The sequence below is a fragment of the Balaenoptera ricei genome, chromosome 16 (assembly GCF_028023285.1).
Source record: "Balaenoptera ricei isolate mBalRic1 chromosome 16, mBalRic1.hap2, whole genome shotgun sequence".
NCBI classification, from domain to species: domain Eukaryota; kingdom Metazoa; phylum Chordata; class Mammalia; order Artiodactyla; family Balaenopteridae; genus Balaenoptera; species Balaenoptera ricei.
The window spans coordinates 14,474,656-14,501,780 of record NC_082654.1 but is presented as its reverse complement, the minus strand read 5'-3'; the positions used below and the strand labels follow the sequence as shown (position 1 = coordinate 14,501,780).

General features: G+C 33.9%; 1 protein-coding gene across 1 annotated transcript in view; it reads left to right on the top strand.

The window, feature by feature from the left end:
- The window catches only part of CCDC172 (coiled-coil domain containing 172), a 43,761-nt gene extending 18,386 nt beyond the window's left edge, over positions 1–25,375 (top strand). The window contains exons 3-6 of the mRNA XM_059900576.1: positions 8,191–8,307; positions 9,500–9,665; positions 24,805–24,906; positions 25,269–25,375. Coding sequence (XP_059756559.1) covers positions 8,191–8,307; positions 9,500–9,665; positions 24,805–24,906; positions 25,269–25,375 — 492 coding nt within the window. The remainder of the gene's footprint in view (positions 1–8,190; positions 8,308–9,499; positions 9,666–24,804; positions 24,907–25,268) is intronic.
- The last annotated feature ends 1,750 nt before the right edge of the window (positions 25,376–27,125 follow it).

Genomic DNA, 27,125 nt, shown 5'->3' with positions numbered 1-27,125 from the left:
GAGGTGTGATCTTTTCTTGATCATGTGCCAAGTTTTCTTATTATGAGGAGGAAAATGTATGTTTTAAAGAATCTGTGACGTTTTATAGATCTTCCATTAAAAGCAGTACATGAAAAATCACTACCCTCAGCATTCCATTGTCTTATATCCTGACAGAACAGGAAGATGTAGTAATAGGTAAGGTGAGGTCCTGCCTCCTAAGTTGCCAAATTGCACGGAAGTCACCTTATTTCAAAGTAGCTCCCCAGCGAGAGTCTTTCAGATTAAGAAGTATCGTTACAGAATGTTCTTGGCCTATCAGTATTTGTACTTTACTCTTCTTTCCCTAATCAGATTAATATCTAGCTGAATCAGCAGTTCTCTAGAAATGGGAGTTTATTTTGAGGAAAAGGGGAAGAAAAATTTTGGAGATGGAGGGTTACTTTGAGAAGGGTAGATGTAGGTTATCTGTAGACTTTGGAACACCAGAAGGGTTCAGGAAAGGTGTATGGAAACAGTCAAAGGCAAACTGGCTATTCATAGCTGTGCCTGTGATCTCGATGCTGCAGGAAAAATTTCTTATATAGCCTTTGGTGCTTGTGTGGTCTTATGAATTGTTATTGCCTGAATTAAAACTTCAAGATAAGTTGAAAGGTTGCCTACCTCAGCTTCTTTGATTAAAACTAGTTCCATGGCTTTAAATATAGTCCAGTTTCCCTTGGTTAAAATTCTAATCAATTTCTCTCAAGAGAAGACAGAAATGCAGAAGGAATGGGAGATACGTGACCACCACAGTAGGGAAGTAGATCAGGCTGTTACTCTAAAATGTTCTTTTCCTCTTTATTATGAGCTCCTGCTCCTCTCAGTCTTTATTAAGAGTGCTTACTTATGTCCCTACTGGAAGAGTGGATATACTCCTGGGAAATTCTGAGGATCTGATGCCATTATATTTGGTGAACGTGCAGTTTTTTGTTTGTTTTTTGCTGAATTGAACTAGCTCTATTATTTTAACTCTTCATAAAAGTAATACCTGTTTATTGCAATATTCAAAAGATAGAGATAGGCAAAAAACAGAGTGAAAACCACCTATAGTTCTGCCATATAGTTAATATTTTCATAGGTTTTCTTTCAGAATTGTTTAATTGCATGTATTTTTTTTCTTAAATGATTTGCTTTTTTCCATTCACTGTACCCTGGGTATATCAGTAAATATATATCTAAATAAGCAGTTTTTAATGGTAGCATAGTAAATGGCTATACCATATTTTAGTTAACTAGTTTTCTATTGATAAGTGTTTACTATTACTATTAATAGTTACTGTTATTAATATCACTGTGATGATACTTTTATACATACATCTGTGTGCACTTATGTTTTTAGGATAAAGTCCTAGAAATCAAATTGCAATGTCAATGGGTAGATACAGTTGACCCTTGAACAACATAGGTTTGAACTGCATGGGTCCACTTATGTGAGGATTTTTTAAAATAAATACAACAATACTACATGATCCGATTGATTGAATGTGTGGATTAGAACTGTGGACATGGAGAGCCACCTGTAAAGTTATATGCAGTTTTTTTAAAAATAAATTTATTTATTTATTTATTGGCTGCGTTGGGTCTTTGTTGCTGCACGCGGGCTTTCTCTAGTTGTGGCGAGTGGGGGCTGCCCTTTGTTGAGATGCGCGGGCTTCTCCTTGCGGTGGCTTCTCTTGCTGTGGAGCATGGGCTCTAGGTGCGCAGGCTCAGTAGTTATGGCTGGCGGGATCTAGAGCACAGGCTCAGTAGTTGTGGCACACGGGCTTAGTTGCTCCGTGGCATGTGGGATCTTCCTGGACCAGGGGTCGAACCCATGTCCCCTGCATTGGAAGGCGGATTCTTAACCACTGCACCACCAGGGAAGTCCCTATATGCAGATTTTTGACTGCAGCAAGGGTCAGCGCCCCTAACCTCCGTGTTGTTCAAGGGTCAACTGTACTTTTAAAGCTCTTGATAATTTCCAAATTGTCCTCCAGAGAAGTTCCAGTTTATATTCCCCCAATATCACTATTTGTACAATAGAAATTATTGATTTTTTTAACAAATACAAGAAAAATGGCATCTTTTATGGTTTTAATTTGAACTTTTTAGTTTACTTATATTTTTTCATTTGTTCAGATTGTTCATATTTACTTTGTGCTTTGCCTATTCATATCCTTTCCTTGTCTTTTTCTCCCTGAATTCTAGCTTTTTATGTGCTATAGGTATTACCCTTTCTTTGTCATTTGTTGCAAATTTTATTATTTGTAGCTTGGTTTTTTATGATTTTTTAATCAAAATTTAGAATGTTTATGTTGCTAGAATTTTTAATCCTTTTGTTTGTTTCTGAAATTCATTGTTTAAACAATGTCTTTTTCCAATACTTTTACAGGTTTTTTTCTTTAATTTAAATAAAAATGATTCTCCATTTTTGCCTGGGTAAATGTCACATGTTTCTCATTGACTATGATATATATGTGTGTGTGTGTGTGTGTGTGTGTGTGTGTGTGTGTTATATATATGTGAAACTGTATATTTGTGTTTGTTTTTAAATATTCTATATTATTCTGTTAATCTATTTGTTTTGGCACCAGTATCATATTCACTTAATTACATTAGCTTTAAAATATCTTTGACCCTGTGGAATGACAATTTGTTTTTCAGGAATTTCCTGATTCTTTTTTTTTGTTTTGTTTTGTTTTCCTAGATAAATTTGAGATCATTTTTTCAAGTTCCAACAAAGTAAAAGTATTGGGGTTATAATTAAGATTATACTAAGTTCATTTGGGGAGAACTGATATATTTACAACTCTGAATCTTCACATTCAAGAGTATAGCATAGGGGCTTTCCTGGTGGCACAGTGGTTGAGAATCTGCCTGCCAATGCAGGGGACACAGGTTAGATCCCTGGTCTGGGAAGATCCCACATGCCGCGGAGCAGCTAAGCCCGTGCACCACAACTACTGAGCCCACGTGCCACAACTACTGAAGCCCGCACACCTAGAGCCCGTGCTCCACAATGAGAGAGGCCACCGCAGTGAGAAGCCCACGCACTGCAACGAAGAGTAGCCTCCGCTCGCCGCAACTAGAGAAAGCCCCCACGCAGCAACAAAGACCCAACTCAGCCAATAAATAAATAAATAAATTTATTTAAAAAAAAAAGAATATCGCATATCTTTCTATTTATTTATACCTTCTTTTATGTTCCTCAGTGCAGGCTTTTTCATATAGGTCCCACATACTTCATATTAAGTTTATTTGTGTTTTGTTTAGTTTTCGGTTTTGTAAATGGGATCTTTTCCATGCTTTTTTCTATTTATTGTTGGTAAATAGAAAAAATACTAGTTTTTGGTATTTATTTTGTTACTAGCCTTTTTACTGAATTCTTTTCTATTTCTAAGTTTCTCAGTAGATTTTCTTGGATTTATTAGGTACACAGTAATCACATTTGCCCAAACAAACAAAAGAGAATTGTGTGCCAGCTTTTTTTTTTAGAAAGTACTTGAACTGCGTTTTTTAATTTTTTAAATTTATTTTTATTTATTTATTTATGGCTGTGTTGGGTCTTCGTTTCTGTGCGAGGGCTTTCTCTAGCTGTGGCAAGTGGGGGCCACTCTTCATTGCGGTGCGCGGGCCTCTCACTATCGCGGCCTCTCTTGTTGCGGAGCACAGGCTCCAGACGCGCAGGCTCAGTAGTTGTGGCTCACGGGCCTAGTTGCTCCGCGGCATGTGGGATCTTCCCAGACCAGGGCTCGAACCCGTGTCCCCTGCATTAGCAGGCAGATTCTCAACCACTGCGCCACCAGGGAAGCCCTGTGCCAGCTTTTTAAATAATTGTTATCTCTTGTTCCTTTTCTTGACATACTGCATTAACAAGAACTTCCAGAACAGACGTAAATAGCAGTGGTCTTATCAGGCATCCTGATAATCCTTAATGAAAAGATGAGAGATGAGCCAAGACTTGACTGAGATGAAGGAATGAACCATGAGGAATCTGGGGAAAGAGATTTCCAGGCATAGAATATCCAGTGCAAAGGCCTTGAGGAGAGAGTGTGGCTGGATGTTCGGGGAATAACAAGGAGGCCAGTGTGGCTAGAGAGGAGTGATTGAGGAGGAAACTGGCAGAAGATTAGATTAGAGAGGGAATAAGAGTGCAATCATGTAAAGCCTTATAAGCCATTATAAGGACTAATATTTACTAATACTGAACCTTCCTTGCTTACTATATTAGGATTACTGTGTCATAGTGAGTTCTTCTTTAAGCATTGCATCTGTGGTTAAGAAATATATTTATAAAAAACAGATCTTTTTTTAAAAAAAGTTAATGTCTGCAATTGATAGAGTATTCATTGATGTACTCTAGTGTTGAAACGTATTTTATCATAGTCATGACAAACGCATTATTTCCCCAGTTGCTGTGATTACGAATGTGAAATCTTCTACCTAACTTTCATGATGTTTTCTTATATAGTGTTGCCTGTTTTACTCTTGGGCAGAGCATTTAGTCTGCAAAATACCAGTTCCTAAAGCCTGAAATTATTTTAAGCAACAGCAACCACAACAAAGTGTAGATTGTACTTTGTACTTTGCTTACTTGGACCCAAACATTAATTTCAAATCCTCAGTCATTCTCAATTTTCAAGTTATTCTGGTAGAAAAATACCTAAGGGTGCCCAAGCAGCAAGAGTGGTGAAGAGTCACAAATCATGGCTATGCTGAAAACTGACCTAGTTGACCAGACAAGTCAACTGACTGGGGAAACTACAAGCTCTTTTGAAAAATCAAATATTCCAGGAAAAATAAGACAGGGAAAGGGAAAAAAAAGTGTTTATTTCTGAGAGAAGTAAAATTAACCAGAGTGTTGGCACTGTTATAAATTAAAATTTTCCAAAACAGCAATATTTTCTGACAAAGCTTGGCTGTTTGATTCTAGCATATAACTTTAAGGCTGCGCGCAAATATTTTCATTTCATTTGTAGTCAGAGGAAGGAAAGAGATTAGAAAGAGAAATTTGAACCTTCCATCCTTTTCTTTTTATCATTTGTAGCCCCTTGAGATCCCTGGGTAATTTAGCAGATACAGCCAGTAGTTTCTTAAGTTTTTATTTATCATGGATGTCCAGGCTACCATGGATATAAGGTAGTGCCTCAATTCAAACCTGACTCAGATAAGTTCAAAAATATCTTTTTAAATTACAATTTTACATCTCTTCTAGTATCTTCCCAATTCTGATTCCTACCCATCACTTTTGTGACAAAAGAAAGGTGAGAGAGATTTCTGATGATAATTTATTCTGTGAAATGACCTCATCTTGTGATCCTATCAGCATCTTCAGGGTTATATTTGGAATATTTATATATACATCAGTAGGTCTGGTTTTCAAAAGCAAGAATGCGAAAAATAATTTAAGAAATGAGTTGTGATAACAGGAAGAACAAAAGGAACAATGAGAAACACATTCTGCAAATAGGTGGTCTTGAAAAGCTTTTTTTAGTAGTGAGAGTTAATAACTTATACTTGGTAGAGTGGAACTGGATAAATCCTAAGGCATTTGTCCCATTAGTTCCATTAAAATAGAAGGTCTAATAATATTAGACCCCATGTAGTTTCTGCAACCATAACTTAACTGCCTTCCTCAACTTGTGAGTCAGCGTAGGCAATCTATTCTTTCTTGACCTTCCTAACTTGAGCTTTTCCAAAGTCCTGCTTCTTTCTCTTTTACTCTCTTTTCCCTACTTGCCAATTCCATTATGCATTAAATGTTTTCATCACCGATCCTAAGTAAATTTAAAAATTAATGTTACTGTAATCTTTCTGTAGTTATTGATTCTCTGGGGCTTTTTAGATCTTGATTAAAAGAGGAAAATGTGTGAGTAAAAGATAAAGACAGAGTGTAAAACAGAAAGTAAGAATGAAGAGTATACCAATAATAAGAATGAAAACAAAAAAATAGAAAAGACCTCAAAATGGATAATTTACATAGAATTTTAGGGAAGAGGAAAATTATAGCTCTACCCTTCTTATAGATCTTTTGAACAGCTGTCTGATTTTCATTTGGGGTATATAGGTTTCATCTTTTCAGGTTATGGTAAAACATTCCAATTAAATGCCAATATGTCTAATATCTCTCCTTAATAATTGTTATTTTCCCTTTTAAGAAAGAAGACATGAGCTCAGTGATAATTTTAGGTCTTAGTGATAGCTGGAAACAGAGCACCTTAATTTCTGAGTCCTTAACATAAGGCTTTTGTGAGTTCGAGTGATAAATTTGCTTGTCTTATTTTAAAATTCCTTAGTTTGATAAATAATATTTTCTCCATTTTTGGTTTTCAGTGCAGGTTTGACTACAGATCAGTGGTAGAAACAGAATCAGAATTTAGGAATTTTGATTCTGAAAGGCGTGTTAAATGAAATACCTAATTGGATTAAACCAAAATTTATCCAGCCTGATATTTGGTCTCAAAGCAGTTTTGTAAACATTCATGGTTATTGTTCATAATTGCAACTCTGAGAGTTAGGAATATACTGCAAGCAACCTTTTCTCAATAAATTCTGATGGACCTAGTATTTGGTAATTTTTCTGTCTCTTAAACTTATATACTTTCAATTTATGCTGTTGTCAGAGACTGAAGTCCCTTTTTAGTACCAAAAGTATCTTTTTGCTACTTTGAAATAGTTCTCATATTTACATATTAGTATCATGATTTAGAGGCAATAAAGTCAGAAGACCTGAATTTTAGTCCTGGGTTTGCCCCTAATTAATTATATAACCTTTGTTAAGGTATTACTTCTCTGGAACTCATTTTATTCTCATTTATATAATATATACTAAATAGCTCAGAAGTATTTTCTTACTCAAAATAAATGTGCTAAAATTCATGATCATACTCTTGTTCACCATTGTTACCAGTTTCTATATAATTTTATAGATCAGACCATATGTTTTCTAATTTCTGTCTTCTCAGACAGTAAAATACTAACTGCCCATTCTCCCTTCCCCCAATTTTGAAAGTATTTTCTGAATTCCTTTGGTCATGTAAATTGCACCTTTCTAATCTTTCTCTATTGATGTCTTTCTTAAGATAAAGTTGATGAAATCAGCACCAAGTGCTGAAGGTATGGGCAGATGGGCTATGATATTATATAAATTTAAGATCATATTTTCTGTTTTATTTCAGCTACTTTCTTTTTAATGCCAGTATTTCTAGGGCTTTTTAGCCATATCATTTCAAAATGTCTTTTAGGCCAGCCCTTTGCCTCTGGACTAAACTATCCCTACGCTCTTTATTATTCAATATCTTCTGGGACAGAGATTTCACAACCTGTCTCTCACCTTGAGGAAGTTCTTACAGCTAACATAAATCATGCTTTCTGCAATTTAAGTTGAATTTATTTCCTTTTCCTTTTCTCTGTGGAGATGGGAACAGCCCCAGATTTGAAGTGATGCTTTCTTATGAGGGCCAGTAGTGAATGTAGTGGAAAGATTATTTCCAGTCTGGCATCATTTTTAGCTTTTATATATTAAAGCTTCCTGACTTTCATTTCAATGTTCATGGTCTCAAGAGATGCTATTCTTTACAGCCCAAATGAAATAACAGTTACATATCTAATATTAATGTTTATTTTATCTTTTGCTAGTTAGAACCAAATGAGCTACTAAAATAAAAAATGAGTTCTCAAAACCCATTTGAAGACTTTAGCAGATTTGTGTTTTATTTGGTATAACTATAGTCATGGGACTAGGTTTTTGCCTGTGGTTTTTAGATTTTATCTCATAATTTGATTAGTCATGATTTATTCATCCATATCTTTCATGTAAGTGATGAGAATAGAAATTTGTTCTTTAAAACAAGCTGTCTTAAAGCAGATTTCAATGTGTGTCATCAAAAAGCTTTAGTACCTAAGGTACAAATTGTGCTAGGTATTAGAAAGGAAAAAAGTAAACACATTCTCTGCCCTTGAGGCACCTGTAGTCTTATTAGGGGAAGAGATTATAAAAATTATAATTATAAAGCATTTGTAAAATAATTTAAGATAGAGCATATAAAGTAAGATGTCTAATGTGAATTTTATTTTTCATTTTAAAGATTAATATAAAAATTTTATACTGTACAGATCTGTTCTATTAACTAAGGTACCCTAAAATGTCTAATTGTTTCATTCTGATTTCTGTTTTTTTTTACTTTAAAGATTCAGCAGTTTTCTGAAAAAGCCTTCCTCTTACAGCTTTTGAAAACTCATGAAAATGCCTTAGAAAGACAGTGCAGTGAAATTACAAGCCAAAGGAATACGCTTCTCCAAACGTTTGTAAGTCTCCAGCCACTTGGAAAAATTTATTTCACTAACTGTATCAAAAAGTATTAAAATATACTTAGGTGTACTTTTAGAAAAAATTATCTGTATGCATATTGGCAGATAGTCATGTTCAGATATGGAACATTATTAAGTGCTATTTTAAACCAGTTGGTAGAGTAATATAGTTTGAAAGAATTTTATTGGCAGCATGCAGTATAGAAATTATTTGCAATTGTAATAAGCATAAAAGAAATAGTGAAATTGATTTGAATTGCTCAGGCTTCAAGACCTTGGTTTTAATGCTTTTGAAAGGCAGAGAGGTTCACACTTTAGGCATACTAATGGATGTGGGTGAAAAGATAGATTTTGTTTATCTTTTTATAATAAGTCAGAGCCAACAGACTCAGTAGTTTTAAATGATAAGGACAGTTTAGGAATATGATTTGTAACTAACTGCCATTTTGAAAAAATGCATTTTAAAATGTTAAAAATATATCTCTAAAGTCAGAATCAACCACCAAATGGTTATGAATGACATGGCCAGTTTCCAAATGTAGCTCATAATTAGTTACATTTCTTAGAAAAAAACTAGGAAAATGCAGTAATGTTTAGGTTCTACCATTGTCAAAAATTTAGGTACTAGCATTGTTTAAAGTTTTTGTAAATTCTTATTTCTACTCCATGTTGACATTTCATGAAATGTAGCTATTATTTAGAACTGAATTTGAAATGAATATGTAATTTTACCTTCATTGTCTAAATTTTAACAGGTTTTCTTGGATTTCCTTTTTTGTTTTTCTTTTTTTATCCTGTAAGACAGTAATTCCTTTGCGTGTAGACTTTCATTTTCAACTTTGGTTATTTAATTATTTTACCACCCATTTTGCAATGAAAAAACGGCATATATGGCTGTAAGTTTAATACACAAACAAATGCATACATAATGATGGGTGGTAGAATTTCTACCTCAATAATTGTCCTAAAACATTAAGGGTAAATCTTTCACATGAATATAGTTGGTTGTTACTATGTAATAACTTCAGTTTTTTAATTAATACTGCTGGAGGAGTACAGCATTTTAATCCCAGGAAGTATAATTTTCTATTTTGTTGTTAATATTTCCAAATGATTGCATTTTAAATCACTAAGGAAAAATATTGTTGCAATTAACACCTATATTTGTTCCTTTGTTTCCATTTTTCAGGAGGCTACAAAGACAAAAGTGACAGAGGAGGAAGAAAAATTTATTAAGGAAATTACAGACTTCAATAATGAGTATGATATAACAAAGAAACGAGAGCTTTTGGTGAAAGAAAATGTCAAGATTCAAATATCTGACTTAGAAAACGAGGCAAACATTCTGAAAATGGGTATGAATACATAGTACCACCTCATTTATCTGATATTATTGAAAATAACTTATTTTGAATTAATGGTTTTTCCAGAAATTTAACTTTTTCATAAGTAAATTGGGTTATTGCATAGCTATTCTTTTACTTTTATCTTAATGGTATGTATCTTTTATTGTGAGCAGTCTCAAATTCTTTAGAAGTAGATGTGACATGAGCATTGGTCATTTATTTAGTAATCAAATCTGTTCACTATCTGTTATGTGTTAACTACTCTTTTAGGTCCTGGAGATGTAAAACTAAAAAGTGAAGGGATCAAATCCATAAGCAAATGTTTATAGTAAAATGTGATAGAAGCTATAATAAGGGTAATACTGTTGCTGTGATCCTCATTTTACCATCAATCCAGTTTAAACTAGGAAACACGGTTACACAGCGAGGTGGGGAGAATTTCATTTCAGAAACAGTAGTATGCAGGTTATTGCAGTTTGTGATAAGATCCTGAACTAAAGAAGTTACCAAAGAGAGGAGACGATGAATTAAAGAGATGTTTAGGAAGAATGATAGGACTGTATCACTGATTAATGTAAACAGATATATAGAAAGTCAAGCATGAATCACAGTTTTCAAACTTAAGAGATTGGGTAGAATATGGTACCAGGAGGAAGAGCAGAGGTGGAGGTGAACTATAGCCTTTTCTGGACAAAAAGATTAAGTTTTATTTCAGGTAGTTTTAGTTGGAGATGTCTGTGGGATAAACAGGTGGAAATGCCCAGGTAGCAGGTGGAAATTTGGTCGTGAAGCTGATAAGAGAGATCAGAGCTAGAGTATTGGGTTTGGGAATACAGAGGAGTTGGTGACATAATTCAAAGGGAACCTGTAGAGGGAACATAGAGGAGGACCGAAGACCAAAGACAGAAACTGGGAAAGCATAACATTTAAGGAAAGGAAGAGAAGAAGAATGAGACAGAGATGTCAAAGAGGGCAAGGGGAGAACCAGCAGAGAGTAATATGTGATTTGGGGCAAGATGCTTAAGTTTTCTTTGCCTCAGTTTCCTCATCTGTAAAGACGGAGGATAATAATAATGACCTTAACAAGGTTGTTGTGAGGATTCAATGAAATAATATTTAAGTACATAGAATGCTACCGGGAACATAATTAAACCCTTACTAATATAGGGATTATACTTTTTAATTAGTTTAATTTTATAGATGAAGGAAATGAGGTTCTCAGAGATAAATTACTTCGGGTAGAGAGTGTAGGACAGAGGTTCTTAACCATAGGCACACATCTGGGAAGTTTTAAAAAAATATATTAAATGCTTGAGTCTCATCTCAGATTTATTGAATCAGGATATGGAACATAATTTTTTAAGTCCCTTAGATAATATTCATGTTTACTGCTATTTAATGATCACAGGTGTAGAACACAAGTTTAAATAGGTATTAACCTTAGGAGATACTCTAAAACTACCTTTCTTTAAAAAGTCATGGATATGACCACTTCTATTCGCGATAGTATTGGAAATTCTGACCAGATCAGTTAGGCAGGAAAAAGAAACAAAAGGCATGCAAATTGGAAAGGAAGAAGTAAAATTATCTCTGTTCCCAGATGGCATAATCTTATAGGTAGAACACCTAACAATTCCACACAAAAAAAACCCAAACAAACAGTTTAAGCTAATAAATATAGCAAAGTTGCAAATTAGTTGCATTTCTATGTACTAGCAAAGAGCAATCTTTCAAGATTCTACTTATAATAGCATCAAAAGGAATAAAGTACTTAGGAAAAAAAATAACCAAGGAGATTAAAGACTTGTACACTGAGAACTATAAAACATTACTCAAAGAAATTAGAGAAGACCTAAATAAATGGAAAGATATCCCATGTTCATGGATTGGAAAACTTAATATTGCTACTATGGTATTATTATCCAAAATAATCTACAGATTCAATGAAATCTCTATCAAAATCTCAACAGCATTTTTTTCATGAATAGAAAAACCCATCCTAAAGTTTTGTATGGAATCCCAAAGGATCCCAAATGGCCAAAACAAGAACAAAGTTGGAGGACTCAAAATTCCTGATTTCAAAATTTAGTAAAATGCTATGGTAATCAAAACAGTGTGGTACTGGAATAAAGACAGACATATAGAACAATGGAATAGAATAGAGAGCTCAAATATAAACCCTTGTGTCAAATGATTTTTGATAAGGGTGCCAAGACCATTCAATGGGAAAAGACCATCTTTTCAACAAATGCTGCTGGGAAAACTGGATACCACATGCAAAAGAATGAAGTTGGGCCCTTACCTTACACTATGTATGAAAATTAACTAAAAATGGATCAAAGTCGTAAACTTAAAAAATAAAATAATGAAGCTCTTAGAAGAAAACATATGGGAAACACCTCATGACATTGCATTTGGTGATGATTTCTTGGATACTGAAAACACAGGCAATAAAAGAAAAAATAGATAAACTGTACTTGGTCAAAATTAAAATCTTTTGTACATCAAAGGACACTATCAAGAGAGTAAAAACACAACCCACAGAATGGGATAAAATATTTTCAAATCATATCTTTGATAAGGGATTAATACCCAGAATATTAAAAAAAAAAAAACCATAACTCAACACCAAGAAAACAAAACCAAACCAAAAAAAACCCAATTAAAAAATGGGCAAAGGATTTGAATAGACCATTTTTCCAAAGAAATGGCCAGTAAGCTCATGAAAAGATGTTCAACCTAAATAGTCATTAGGGAAATGGAAATCAAAACCACAATGAGATATTGCTTAACACCCATTTAGGATGGCTGTTATTTAAAAAAAAAGTCAAAATCTCCACAACATGATATTCACACTGTTCAGGATGCAATCCAAAATTCCTTGACCTGTGAAGAATCAGTGAAACATGACCTAATGTCAAAAGAAAATAATGAGATGCCAAAACCACAGTGATCTAGATATTGGAGTTAAAAACTTTATAGCAGCTTTATTAACTATGCTCAATGAGTTAAGAAAAATGCACTTGTAATAGATGAAAAGCTAGGTAATCTCAGCAGAAAAATATAAAATGTAAAAAAGAATCAAATAAACATTTTAGAACTGAAAAATATCTGAAATAAAAATGTCACTTAATAGCAGAATGGAGCTGACAGAGGAGCCAGTGAACATAAAGCTGGATTAATAGAAGTTACCCAATCTGAAGAAGAGAGAAAAAATTGAAACAAAACAAAACAAAACAAAAAAATAGAAACTCAGGGACCTGTGGGACAATTTCAAAAGGTCTAACATGCAAATAATTAGAGTTTCTGAAGGAGAGAGGAGAGAGAATGGGGCAGAAAATATATTTGAAGAAATCATGGCAGAAAATGTCTTAAATTTGCTGAAAAATATTAATGCATAGATTCAAGAAGCTCAGCAAATCCAAACAAGATAAATTCAAAGAAATTCATGCCTAGGGACATAATAATAGTGACATTGTTGAAAAGCCAAAGATAAAAAAATCTTGAAAACAGAGAGCAATTAATCAAATGACCGTGTACTTGTCACTAGAAACCATGAAGTCAAGAAGATAGTGGAATAATGAAAGTGTTGAAAGAAAAGTAAATCTCTATATCCAGTGAAAAATCCTTCAAAAACAAAGGTAAAATAAAGACATTTTCAAGTAAAGGAAAATTAAGAGAATTCTTTGCCACCATGACTGAACAACAAGAAATGCTAAAGGAAGCTCTCCAAATAGAAGTAAAAATGACACCAGAGACAAACTCATATCTTAATTAAAATATACAGAAATGGCAAATAAAATATAAGTACCTATGTTTTCTTTTAATTTTTAAAAATACATATGATTTCTTAAAGCAAAAAATATATTGTCTTGTGGAGTTCATAATGAATGTAGAGGCAATTTGTATATATGTATGTCATATGCATACATGACAACTATAACATAAAGAAATGGAAAGGGGGCCTGGTAAGTGGATCTGTACAGTTCTGTATAACATTCAGAAAACCAGGAATAGAAGGGAACTTTCTTGATCTGATAAGTATCCTGTATGAAAAGCCTACAGCTAACATTATACTTAATGGTGAAATATTGAATACTAACATCATATATAATGGTGACATATTAAATACTTTCCCACAAAGATTGAGAATAAGGTAAGGGTGCCCATTGATACCACTTTTATTCAATATGTCTCTGGATGTCCTAGCCATTTTAGCTATTGCAACAAGACAAGGGGAAAAAAGGCCTACAGATCAGAAAGAATAAAAATAAAATTGCCTCTATTAGTAGATTACATGATTGTTTATGTAGAAAATAGTAAGGAATTTACAAAACAATTACTAAAATTAATAAGTGAATAAAGTAATGCAAGATTGATGTATAAAAATCAGTTGAATTTTTATGTGCTAACAGCAAACAATTGGAAAATGGAATAAAAATGCCATTTAAACAGGATCAAAAAATAACACAGGAACAAATTTAACAGAAGACATGCAGGACTTCTACACTGAGCATTACTGAGAGACTTTAAGGAAGAACTAAATAAATAGATATACCATGTTCAGGGATTGGAAAATTCAATTTTTTTAATATGTCAGTTCTCTTCAAATGGATCTTAGGTTCAACAGAATCTCAGTAAAAGTCCCGTTAAGTTTTATTAAATCTCGACAAGCAGATTCTAATATTTATATGGAAATACAAATGACTTAAAATAGCCACAATTTTTAAAAAATAGAACAAAATTTAGAGATTTATACTCCCTGGTTTCAAAATTGCTAAAAAGCTACAATAATCAAGATAATGTGTCATTGGCTTAAGAATAGGCACATAGATCACTGGAATGGAAAAGAGTCCAGAAATAGACGTATGCATATATGGTCAACTGATTTTCACCGCTGGTAGCAAGGCAATTCAGTGGGTAAAGGAAATTCATTCATCAATTACAAAACAATGATTCTTAACTTTTACTTCACACCATATTAAGAATCAACTCAGAATGGGCATACACCTAAACATAAAAGCTAAATTTATGAAACTCCTAAGAGAAAACGTAGTAGGAAACCTTCACCATCTTGGAATAGGCAATGATACCTAAAATAGGACCCAGAAACATAAACCGTAAAAGAAAAAAATACATTGGACTTAAAATAAATATAAAAATACTACTTAAAAATGAAAAATCAAAGCACAGACTTGGAGAAAATATTTGCAGTATACATATCTGGCAATGTACTATTATCCAGAATATAATGAACTCTTACAACTTAATAAGAAGGCAACAAAACTGATTGTAAAAGGGGGAAAAGATTTGAACTTTGCAAAAGAGTATATACTAATGACCAATGAACATGTGAAAAGACACTCAATATCTTTAGTCATAAGGAAAATGCAAATTAAAACCATGATGTGATATCACTGTATATTCACTTAATTAAAATTAAAAAGCTTTATCATAGCAAATGTCGACAAGAATATGGAGCACTTGAAATACATATGGTAGTGATGAGAATGTAAAATAAATCATACAACCACTTTGGAAAATTGTTTTACAGTTTCTTAAAAAGTTAAACATACTCCAGAGAAATGAAGCATATGTTCACACCAAGTTTTTAGCAACTTTATTCATAAAACTGAACATAACTTAAATGTTAAGAGGTTAATTAAGATTAAGAGGAGAATGGATAAACAAAACTGGTATATCCATGCAATGGAATACTCAACAATAAAAATAACAAATCTGCTGACACACACCATGGATGCATCTCAGAATGATATGGTGAGTAAAATAAGCTAGACACAGAAAAATACGTACTATATACAATGCAAACTATGTGACAGCAATCAGAAAGTGACAACAAGCAGATCAGTGGTTGCCTAGGTTGGGATGTATGAACTGCAAAGGGGCACAGGAATTTGGGGGGATTAACGGAAATCTATTATTTCTTGATTATGGTGGTGGTTTCACAGTGTATATGATGGTAAAAACTCATGAAATTGTGTGCTATAAATGTATGTACTTTATGTAAATTACTCCTCTATAAAAATGATAGAGAAAAAAGGTCCTTGATGCCACAAATAATGTAGGAGCCCCCTATTTTGTGTTCTTTCTTCCAGAAATATGAATTTATTTTAACAGATTTGCTTTCATGGTGCTTGATACTGTTCATTCTTTATACTTTCAAAACGTCTCTAGGGTTTCCATATGAAATTTAATCTCCATAATGGTAGGGACTTCGTTTTGTTTAATGCTCTATCTCCAACAGTATAAATGAGATAATTATAAATCGATGACTGCTTCAAAAAGAGAAGTACAAACTGATATGAGAACATGTAAGGGAACCTAACCTGGACTAGGTAGTTAAGGAAGGACTACCTGAGCAAGTGACTTTCAGACTGAGACCTGAAGTGTTAGGGATTAGCCAAATGAGAGGTTTGGGTCTAGATGTCAGATAGTTAGATATTTAACTTAAGAGCTCAGAGAGAGGTTTGGGCTAGAGCTATTAAATTTGGGGAATCACCCAGGGAGAGTGTATTGAAAGAAAATACTAGAACCCTGAGTAACACCACGACTTTCAAGAAGAGGAAGAAAGCCAGCAGAGTGTGAGAAAGAGCTTCGAGAAATTTAGGCACATTCAAGAAAGGATACATTGCTCTGTGAAGTTGGGATCACCTAGGGGAGAGAGTATTTGAGGTTGTATTTGAGAATATTTGACAAAGCTGCCAGACTGTCAACCATAAGGACTAAGAAGCAGCAGTTGGATGTCCCTGGTGATCTTTAGGAAAAGCAACAGATTGAGGTAATTAGAGAAGAAGGGCAGAAGCCGGGTTGTAATGAGTTGAGCAGTGAGGAGAGGAAATGGTGACCATGAGCATAGATAAGTCTTCGAAGAAGTTTCTCTGCAGATAAGATAGAAAGTCCAGTAACCCAGGAGGATGTGAGGTCAGGGGAGGGTTTTTAGTGGGAAAGTGGGATTGTCCTTTTTTCATTTTTCTTTTTTGAAATGGGGGATATTTGAACATATTTAAATATTGATGGATTGGAGCCAGTAGGGAGATAGAGTTGAAAATTACAGAAAGAAGCTGAATTCCCAGTGAAGATGGGCAACGGTACACAGGTGGTGGGACTGGTGGTGATTCAAGAAGAAAACAAAATAAAATAAAAATAAAAATTAAGAAACAACCTACATGAACAACAACAAGGGCCTCTAATAATCTGAGTATGTTATCTGTACTTTGGTGAATGTATTTGTGTGGTAAAAATCTACTAATGAAATTGCTAAATCAAAGGGAAATATTAAGAGACTTAATACTAAATTACACTCCTTATAGCACTGAATTAATTTTCCTACCAACTGCATAGGAAAGTGCCTGTTTTCCTAAATTATTATCTCCTACCATTACCAATCTGGGCATTATCAATGACTTTAATCTTTGCCAATCTGACAAGTCAAGATGTTATTTTCATTGTTGGTTTAATTAGCATCTCTTTGATTTTGCACTATGTTGAATTTATCTGAATTTATTGACCATTTATATTTGTCTTTTTCTGTGAACAATCTGTTAATATTCTTTGTTCATCTTTATGTATTTTTATTCTTACTGATTTATATGAGCTTTTTGTAAATTAATGAAGTTAGCCCTGTGTCATGTGTTAGAAATTTGTGTCCTAGTTTATTGTTTACCTTTGACTATACTTATAGTATGTATGTATATGTCTCTCTGTGTGTCTGCATATGTCTGAATGCCATATAGAAATGTTAAACTTTTGCAGTCATCTTCATCAATCTTTTCCATTATGGCTTCTGGATTTTGTCTCCAGCTTAGAAAGAGTTTTACTATTAATCATGACACCAGATTGAAACTTTCTTTCTTCTCCTTCTCTCTCTTTCTTCTCCTTCACTCTCTCTCCCCTCTTTTTTCTTTCCCTCCCTACCCTCCCCCTTTTGAGATGATCATATATGCTTTTCCCACTTTAATCTGTTAACATAGTGAACTTTGTTAATAAATATCCTATTATTAGCCTTACTTAGCTGTGGTCTCTAATGTTTTCTTTAAGATTTTTGCATCAATATTTATAAGTGAGATTAATCTTTTTGTGTGTGTTGTATTGACTTAACAGAAAGAATGTAAAAGCTTTTTTCTTTCTCCAGCTGGAAAAAATGTAAATACTAGAATTATCAACTCCTTCAAGGTTCAAAAGAATTCACCTGTGAAACTGTTTATGGTGACTGTTTCTCCCTGGTGGTGCTGGTGGAGAAAGGAGTTACTCAAATTTTAAGCACATACTAGAGCCATTTTCTTCTCAGAGCAGTTTTAGTTTCCATTTGTCTTCTGTCCCGTCAGTGGTTGCTCTTCCATTCCCTTTTCTAGTTTGTACCACCATATCTGTTATTTCCTGATACTTGATTTTCCTCTTCTCTCTTCCTTCTTCTGCTGGCTGTCCCCTCTGACCTTTCCCATTGAGCTTTTAGACCATAACTTTGGTTAGTCAGCCAGTTACATTGGGTTTTGAATAATCTTCATCTTCATCTCTCCATAGCTATTTTATTATTTTCTGCTACTTAGAGTTTTCTTTCCACTGCCTGATATCTTCCTTGATTTATTAGTTTTTAACTTCAGATGTGGATGCTATTCTTACCCCTTGAAGTTGCCAAGATATTAACACCCATATATTTTTAGAAGGAATTACTAGTTCTGGACTATTACTATGAGCCTCTTAATGTAGTTACATTATGTTTTACAGTATCATGATAAACATAGCAAACCAAGTTCCTCAACTTGTTTTGCCAGCCCTGCACAACCTAGTGGTTCTCCACCTTCTACCTTATGTGTATGCGTGTGTGTGTGCACACAGACATGCATGTGTATGTGTTACAATATTACATAGATGCCCTGGGAAGGCCTCACTGATGAGGTGTGTTTTGAATAAAGCCTGAAAGAAGTAAGAGAATGAGCCAAATGAATATCTGGGGGAAGAGCATTTCAGACAGAAGGATAGCTGATATAAAGCCTACAAAGGGAGATTGTGCCTAATCTGATTTCGAGGGAAAACAAAGAGCCTAATGTTGTTGTTGTTTTTTTAAATTTATTTATTTTTTATTTATTTATTTTTGGCTACATTGGGTCTTCATTGCTGCATGCGGGCTTTCTCTAGTTGCAGTGAGCAGGGGCTACTCTTCGTTGCAGTGCATGGGCTTCTCATTGTGGTGGCTTCTCTTGTTGCAGAGCACAGGCTCTAGGTGCGCGGGCTTCAGTAGTTGTGGCTTGTGGGCTCTAGAGTGCAGGCTCAGGAGTTGTGGTGCATGGGCTTAGTTGCTCCGCGGCATGTGGGATCTTCCCGGACCAGGGCTCGAACCTGTGCCCCCTGCATTGGCAGGTGGATTCTTAACTACTGCACCACCAGAGAAGTCCCAAGAGCCTAATGTCTTTAGAGTAGAAGGAGAGGTCGTGAGGTCAGAGAGGTGACAAGATACAGCCACTGTGGAAAACAGTTTGGGGGTTCCTTAAAAAACTAAAAATAGGACTACCATATGACCCAGCAATCACACTACTGGACATATACCCTGAGAAAACCATAATTCAAAAAGACACATGTACCCCAGTGTTCATTGCAGCACTATTTACAATAGCCAGGACATGGAAGCAACCTAAGTGTCCATTGACAGATGAATGGATAAAGAAGATGTGGTACATATATACAATGGAATATTACTCAGCCATTAAAAGGAATGAAGTTGGGTCATTTGTAGAGTTGTGGATGGACCTAGAGAGTGTCATACAGAGTGAAGTAAGTCAGAAAGTGAAAAACAAATATCTTATGTTAATGCATATATGTGGAATCTAGAAAAATGGTATAAATGATCTTATTTGCATAGCAGAGATAGAGACAAATGTATAAATACCAAGGGGGAAAGGGGGAGTGGGAGGAATTGGGAGATTGGGATTGACACATAAACACTATTGATACTGTGTATAAAATAGACAACTAATGAGAACATACTGTATCGCACAGGGAACTCTGCTTAATGCACTGTGGTGACCTAAATGGGAAGGAAATCCAAAAAAGAGGGGATATATGTATATGTATAGCTGATTCATTTTGCTGTACAGTAGAAACTAACACAACATTGTAAAGCAGCTATACTCCAATAAAAATTAAAGAAAAAGAACTCAGATCATTTAAAACCTGTGGGCCATTCGAAAAACTTTGGCTTTTACCCAAGTGAGATCAGAAGTCATTGGAGAATTTTGAGCACAGGAGTGAAGGGTCTCACATATGCTAATAGGATTTCTTTGGCCTCAGTTGAAAACACACTTAATGGAGGTAAAAGCAGAAACAGAAACCTAGGGAAAAGTGGCAGTAATCCAGACCAGAGATAATGATGGCTTAGTTTAAGACTGTAAGCAATTGAAATGGTGAGAGGTGTTTGGATTCTGGATAAATTTTGGAGATGGACAAGTAGGATTTCATGATGGATTAGATGTGGGGTGTGAGAGAAAGAGAGGCATTAACAGTTGACTCCAAGTTTTTTTGGCCTGAGCACCTAGAAGTATTGGTATTTGGTATTCAATATATATTTGTGAAATTAATAAATGTTTATTTATTTTGAACATCTGATAATTCATAGATAAAAGGGTCCATCACTTTTGGCTTCAAAATAATGACTATAATGATTGTCACAACATTTTTCTCAAAATGTCCCTCTTATTTATTTCTTCCAGTTGGTGAATCAGTTTTTCTTGGATGTTAGATAAGAGGAAGCATATTACACACCTTGCTTGCTAGTATTCTTTAAAGATAGGCAATGTGTGTACAGTTATATGAGAAAGAAAACTCACATGTCAAAAGATGGGAATGAATTTTCATTGTCTTAATTTGGTTTAATATTCATAGCCATAAAACCTAGCTTGATTAGAACTTCTTGGATTTTAAGCAGTGGAAGGAAGTAAAAAGTTATCACCACATCAGTTATACCTCAATAAAGCTAAAAAATAAAAGTAATAACAAAATTAAAATGAGGCAGTAGAAAAGTGGGAAAAAAGTTTTACCACAAACATTGTGTTTATTCTTTCTGTTGTGTAAGTGTCATAAGGAATTGATGCACTTGTCTTATTTTTTGGGAGGGAAGAAACAGTCTTGGAACCATGCCTTTTCCATTTAGCCTAGAGAGTTAGGACTAAGAAAAATAATACATTCTCTACCTCAGGAATGTTTAAGTCCAAAATTTCTCTATCATTCTTGCCCAAGTTTTACAAAGGTATTTTATCATTTTATCATAGAATGTCTGATAAATCAGTTAATAATGAATAAAATATTGTTTCACTTTTTAAATCTCTTAAAGATTGTAATGGTATCCTGGAATACTTTTCTTAATTATTAGCATGTAGTTATGTTTATATTTTAAATATTCATTTATTAAAGGAGCAGAAGCATAAATGTGAGTTTATTAATTTTTTTCAAAGAACTGTTCATTTTAAATTAATTGACAAAAACATGGATAATAAAAAATTTTAATTCAATTATATGATTTGAGTTCAGTTCAGCACACTCTCTTAAGCACATGCTGTGTGTTCTGTATATGTTATGACAAGCACTGTACAAGAATTGGAGTTTAAAGATAAATGAAAGCTCCTGTTTTTAAGGAGCTTATGGTCTACTATGGGAGATAGACAAGTAAAAGGATAATTTAAATAGTATGTGGAGAACTTTCACTTATAATCAGGAAGGAGCACAACACAAACAACTAGAACTGAAGAAAATATATTAAAAACTATTTTTACATATTGAGGACAAGAGACTGTTCAAGACTATGATTACGAGAAGGTAAACACATGAGGTATGATTACCCTAGCATTTTACCTGGATGCAATTCTTTGACAGCAGGACTGAGAGGGGGAACTTAAGCAAAGCAGAGTGGTCTGATTGAGTTGAGGAAACAAAGATTGGAGTTCAGGGAGGCTGAGTTAGCTGAAATTTTCAGGACAATGTACTTGAGAGGAAAGAACTACACAGACAAAAAACTCCAGAAATCTTCATAGAGGTTGCTTTGAGCCTTTGGCTATATATTACTCTGTGCATACATTCGGGAAAACCACTAGGCTGAGTGAAGAAAAACTGCTGAGGAGTCATAAGGTCAACAATTCTAAGAGCTCACACAGGAGACATTCATGTTCCATCCTGTCAGAATAGAAAGATCCTATTAAACAGAAGAGTCCTGCCTTAATAGCAAGATTAAATTAGCCTTAGACTTAAGGCTCTTCTGGACACACTCTTTTAAAAAAAATCTTAAAAGCAAGGTTTGGACTTAATCATGTTACCTAACTGCCTGCTAAATAACAAGCACCAACATGCTTTAAGGGAAGAGATCGAAATTCAAACATTCAAGAAAATAGTGAACACAATGTCTAGTATCCAATCAAAAATCACTATACATGTGAAAAAGCCAGTTGTAACTCATAGCAAGGAGGAAATTAGGTCAATAGAAACACCTCTAGAAATCATAGAGATAATGCAATTAGCAGAGAAAGACTTTTAAAATTATTCTTATAAATATACTCAAGACCATGAACATAATGAAGAGATAAATAAAAGATATAAAAATAGGAGGTATTTGTAATGAGGTGGATGGAGTTAGAGTCTGTCATACAGAGTGAAGTAAGTCAGAAAGAGAAAAACAAATACAGTATGCTAACACATATATACGGAATCTAAGGGAAAAAAAAAAGCCATGAAGAACCTAGTGGCAAGACGGGAATAAAGACACAGAACTACTAGAGAATGGACTTGAGGATATGGGGAGGGGGTGGGGTGAGATGTGACAGGGTGAGAGAGTGTCATGGACATATATACACTACCAAATGTAAAATAGATAGCTAGTGGGAAGCAGCCGCATAGCACAGGGAGATCAGCTTGGTGCTTTGTGACCACCTAGAGGGGTGGGATGGGGAGGGTGGGAGGGAGGGAGATGCAAAAGGGAAGAGATATGGGAACATATTGTATATGTATAACTGATTAACTTTGTTATAAAGCAGAAGCTAACACACTATTGTAAGGCAATTATACTTCAATAAAGATGTTTAAAAAAAAAGATATAAAAATAATCAAAGATTCAGAAAAATCATTTGACAAGATCCAACACCCTTTCATGGTTTAAAAAAAAAATTCAATACAGTAGACATAGAAGGGACCATTCTCAACCTGATAAAGGGTATCTATGAAAAACCCATGGCGAATGCTGTTAATGATGAAAGAATGAAAATTCCTCACCTAAGATTGGGAAAATACAAAGATATCCACTACTACTACTTCTATTCAACATTTTGCTAGAGATTTTAACCTGGGCAATCAGGCAAGAAAAAGAATTAAAAGACATCTAGACTGGAAAGGAAGAAGTAAAACTATCTCTATTTGAAGATAACATGATCTTGTGTATAGAAATCCTAAGGAATCCACCGGAAAACTATTTGAGCTAATAAACAAGTTCAGCAAGGTTGCAGGATATTAGATAAATATATACAAATCAATTATATTTCTATATACTAGCAATGAACAATTTGTAAGTTAAATTAAAGAACATTCCATTTACAATCAAAAAGAGTAAAATACTTAGGAATACATTTAACAAAAGTTCAAGACTACAAAAAACATCATTGAAGGAAATTAAAGAAGACCTAAATAAATGGAAAGTCATCCCAAGTTGATGGATTGGAAGATCTAATATTGTTAAGATGGCAATACTCCCAAATGTGATCTACAGATTCAATATAACCCCTATCAAATATTCTAGCTGGCTTTTTGCAATCTGATCCTAAAATTTATAGAAATGCAAAGGACCAATAATAGCCAAAACAAACTTGAAAAAGAACAGAGTTGGAAGACTCACACTTCCTGATTTCAAACTTAGAACAAAGCTGCTGTAATCAAGACAGTGAGGTGCTGGTATGAGTATGGGCATATAGATCAAGGGAATATAATTGAGAATCCAAAAATAAACCCATACATTTATGGTCTATTGATTTTTACACATATGCCAAGACGATTCATTTGCAAAAGAATACTCTTTTTAAATAAAGGTGCTAGGATAACTGGATATCCCCATGCAAAAGAATGAATGTGGACATGTACCTCATACTGTACACAAAAACTAAATCAAAACAGATCAAAGACCTATATGTAAGAGCTAAAAATATAAAACTCTTAGAATAAAACACAGTTGTAAATCTTCATAATTTAGGATTAGGAAATGGTTTTCTAGGTATTCACAAGCAACAAAAGAATAGATAAATTGGACTTCATCAAAATTAAAACTCGAGTTTCAAAGGACACTATCAAAAAAGTGAAAAGACAACCCACAGAATTGTAGAAAATATTGGCAAATCATGTATCTAATAAGAGACTAGCATCCAGAATATATAAAGAACTCTTACAACTAAACAATAAAAAGAAAACCCAGTTTTTTTAATGGACAAAGTATTTAAAAAGGCATTTATCCAAAAAAGGCATACAAATGGCCACATGAAAGACGTTCAAAATAATTAGGAAAATGCAAATCAAAACTACAATGAGATGCCACTAGCCTGGCTATAATAAAGGAGTAGATAAGAGTTGGATAGGCTGTGGAGAAATTGGAAACCTCATACATTGCTGGTAGAAATGTACAATTATACAACTACTTTAGAAAACAATTTGACAGTTTCTCAAAATGTTACACCTAGAGTTACCCTATGACCCACAATTCCACTCCCTGGTATTTCAAGATAATTGAAACCATATGCCTGCATAAGAACTTGTACATGAATGTTCATAGCAGCATTGTTCATGGTAACCAAAAAGAGAGTAGAGTTGTTTTCTTATTTCATTGGGAAGCTTGTTTTACTTAGTAATATGACACTATTTTGAATTCTCTTTCAGCAGTCTAACCCTCAGCTAACTTGTTCTTTTGTATCCAGTTGTTGCTTAAATAATCCTGGTCAGTTTATTGAGAAACAGTTCCTACATGGCCAAGGGAAGCTGTTGGGACTTAAAATTTACCATATACTGCTTAAATTTTTACTACACAAGAAAAAGTTAATCATTCCTGACATACATAAGGCAAAACTTAAAATAGTTAAAATATGTTTTTTGGTTTTTGTCTATTTGTTTCTAGAAATGAAGTCAGTGGAACATGATAGTGGCCAGTTAAATGAACTTCAAAAACAAAAGAGTGAATTGATACAAGAATTATTTACTTTGCAGAGAGAGCTTAAAGGTATTACCTTTATGAGTTAGTTTATTTTGCTGATGAATATTGTTATATATCTACTATACGGTAGTATTATTCTTTCAAAATGTATTCACCTATTGGGATATAGTGCTGCTATTGATGTAAAAAAGGAACAGGTAAAGCACTGAACTGATCAGTGTTAGATCTGGTATTTTTTATGTCACAAATTTTGCTAAGATCTTTTTTTGTGTGTGCCTTTATTTGCTACATTAAAGTAGAAAAATAAAAATCACTGATACATATATTTTACATGAAGCACTAAAATTGAGTATTGTTCTTATGAATGAATAAAGATAACCTTTATGTTTAATTTTTTAAAGATTGTAAGAATTTTCTTAATTGTTTAGGTTTTGAAGATAAAAAAAAAGAAGCCGTTTGTACTACCAAGTACCTAGAGGCAGAAAAAATAAAAATCAGTGAAAAGCCTCAAAATGATGCTGAATGCTTAAGGTAAGAATTGCCTATTATACTTCGGTATAAAATCTGGTAATTTTCCAAGTTGTCAAGTAGATTTCAGCATAAAACTAAACGCACAGTTGTTTCTTTTTTAAGTTCGTTTAAGAAATTATTTCCTTCTATGTGTATTCTGAAACATACTAATAAGCAAACACTTTACTGGCTAGAAAGTGCTACACATAAGTTTCACGATGCATCAGGTTGATAAGGTTGAAATCAATTTTATCTTTTCATATACCTCATGGTCTCAGAGTTATTCATATCCTAACAGATTAAGATATAGTATTGTTTCCATGACTCTCTTTTTTATTATCCTAACTTTCTGGAGTGAAATGATTGAAATTATTTTTTGTCCTTCTAGATTTCAGGGGAAAAAGACACAGTCTACTATTTTACTTGAAATCTGTCACTCTGGTTTTGGGCCTAAAGATTGAAAATGTATTTTCTGTATGGAATATTTAGATTTTTTTTAATGCATTTGGATAATGAAAGAATAGCTGAGGTTTGAAATGACATAATTATATACCAAAGGAGAACACCCCCCCCCCAGTTTATTAATTTCACTGTTATTTATTAATAATTCAGTGTTATATTTGCTGGCTTAATTTTAAAGAACTTCCTATACTTTCTACATTTAATGTAAGAAACAGAAACCTCATTACCAAATCTACGTAGAGGCAAATGAAGAGTTCTTTCACATAAATCATATAGGAAATAAGTCCACTAGAGCTGAACAAATGCTTCATATTAGCAGTGTATTGCCTTAGGCCATAATTTTAGTAGATTGTGAGAAAATATCTGCAATTTAATTTTATGTTAAGTTTTATAAGCATGAAATATCAATCTCTTGGGTGATATGTTTGATGCAGAATGAGTTTCTGTAATGACAGTCTGCTCATTGATTTTTTTACACTTTTAAAAATGGTAATGCCCACTGGTATCATTATAGTTAGTAGTAAAGGGGCTTCCAATATGAACTCCAGTTTTGTTTATCACTCAGTCATAAAAATTTGCCCTGGATTAAAATTAAACACACAAAGTCTGTTAGAGCTTTTCCTTCACAGATGGTGACAAAGGAAATTTGGATAGAAAGAAACATCAATCAATATACCTAGTCCGTTCTTTGCATTTTAGCAGTTATTGAATGAAACGCCAATATTTATCAATTCCCACTTTAAATTCTTTAATATGTGTAGCTTAGTTTCCCTTCTGGTATGTTCCATAAAAGTTATTTCAAGTGTGAACAGCAGAGTCAAAATACTAAGTGTAAAGATTTTAGAAAAGAGGGCCATCAGTCTTATAATTAGTGCAATAACAAGGAGCTAATGATGGCAAGAAATGATATATTTACTGAACATCATTAAGGCCAAAATTAAGTTGGTTTTATCCCTAAATTTTGGAATAGAATAATCTTTTTCGTCTGTGTGTTCAAATGTATACTGAATTCTATAGTAATTGCCTTTATCTTAAATTTTCAGGTTTAACTACTCTTGGTATAGATGCTATTTTTATAGCAGGGTTTCTCAGCCTTGGCACTGTTGAGATTTGGGGTCAGGATATTCTTTGCTGTGGGAGAGCTGTCCTATGCAGTGTAAGATATTTATTAGCATTCTTGGCCTCTACCAACTAGATGCCAGTAGCACCACCCACCCCCAGTTGTGACAAACCAAAAATGACTCCAGATATTGCTGAATGTCCCCTGGGCAGAGACGGGTGGGCAAAATTGTCCCCAGTTCAGAACCAGTTTT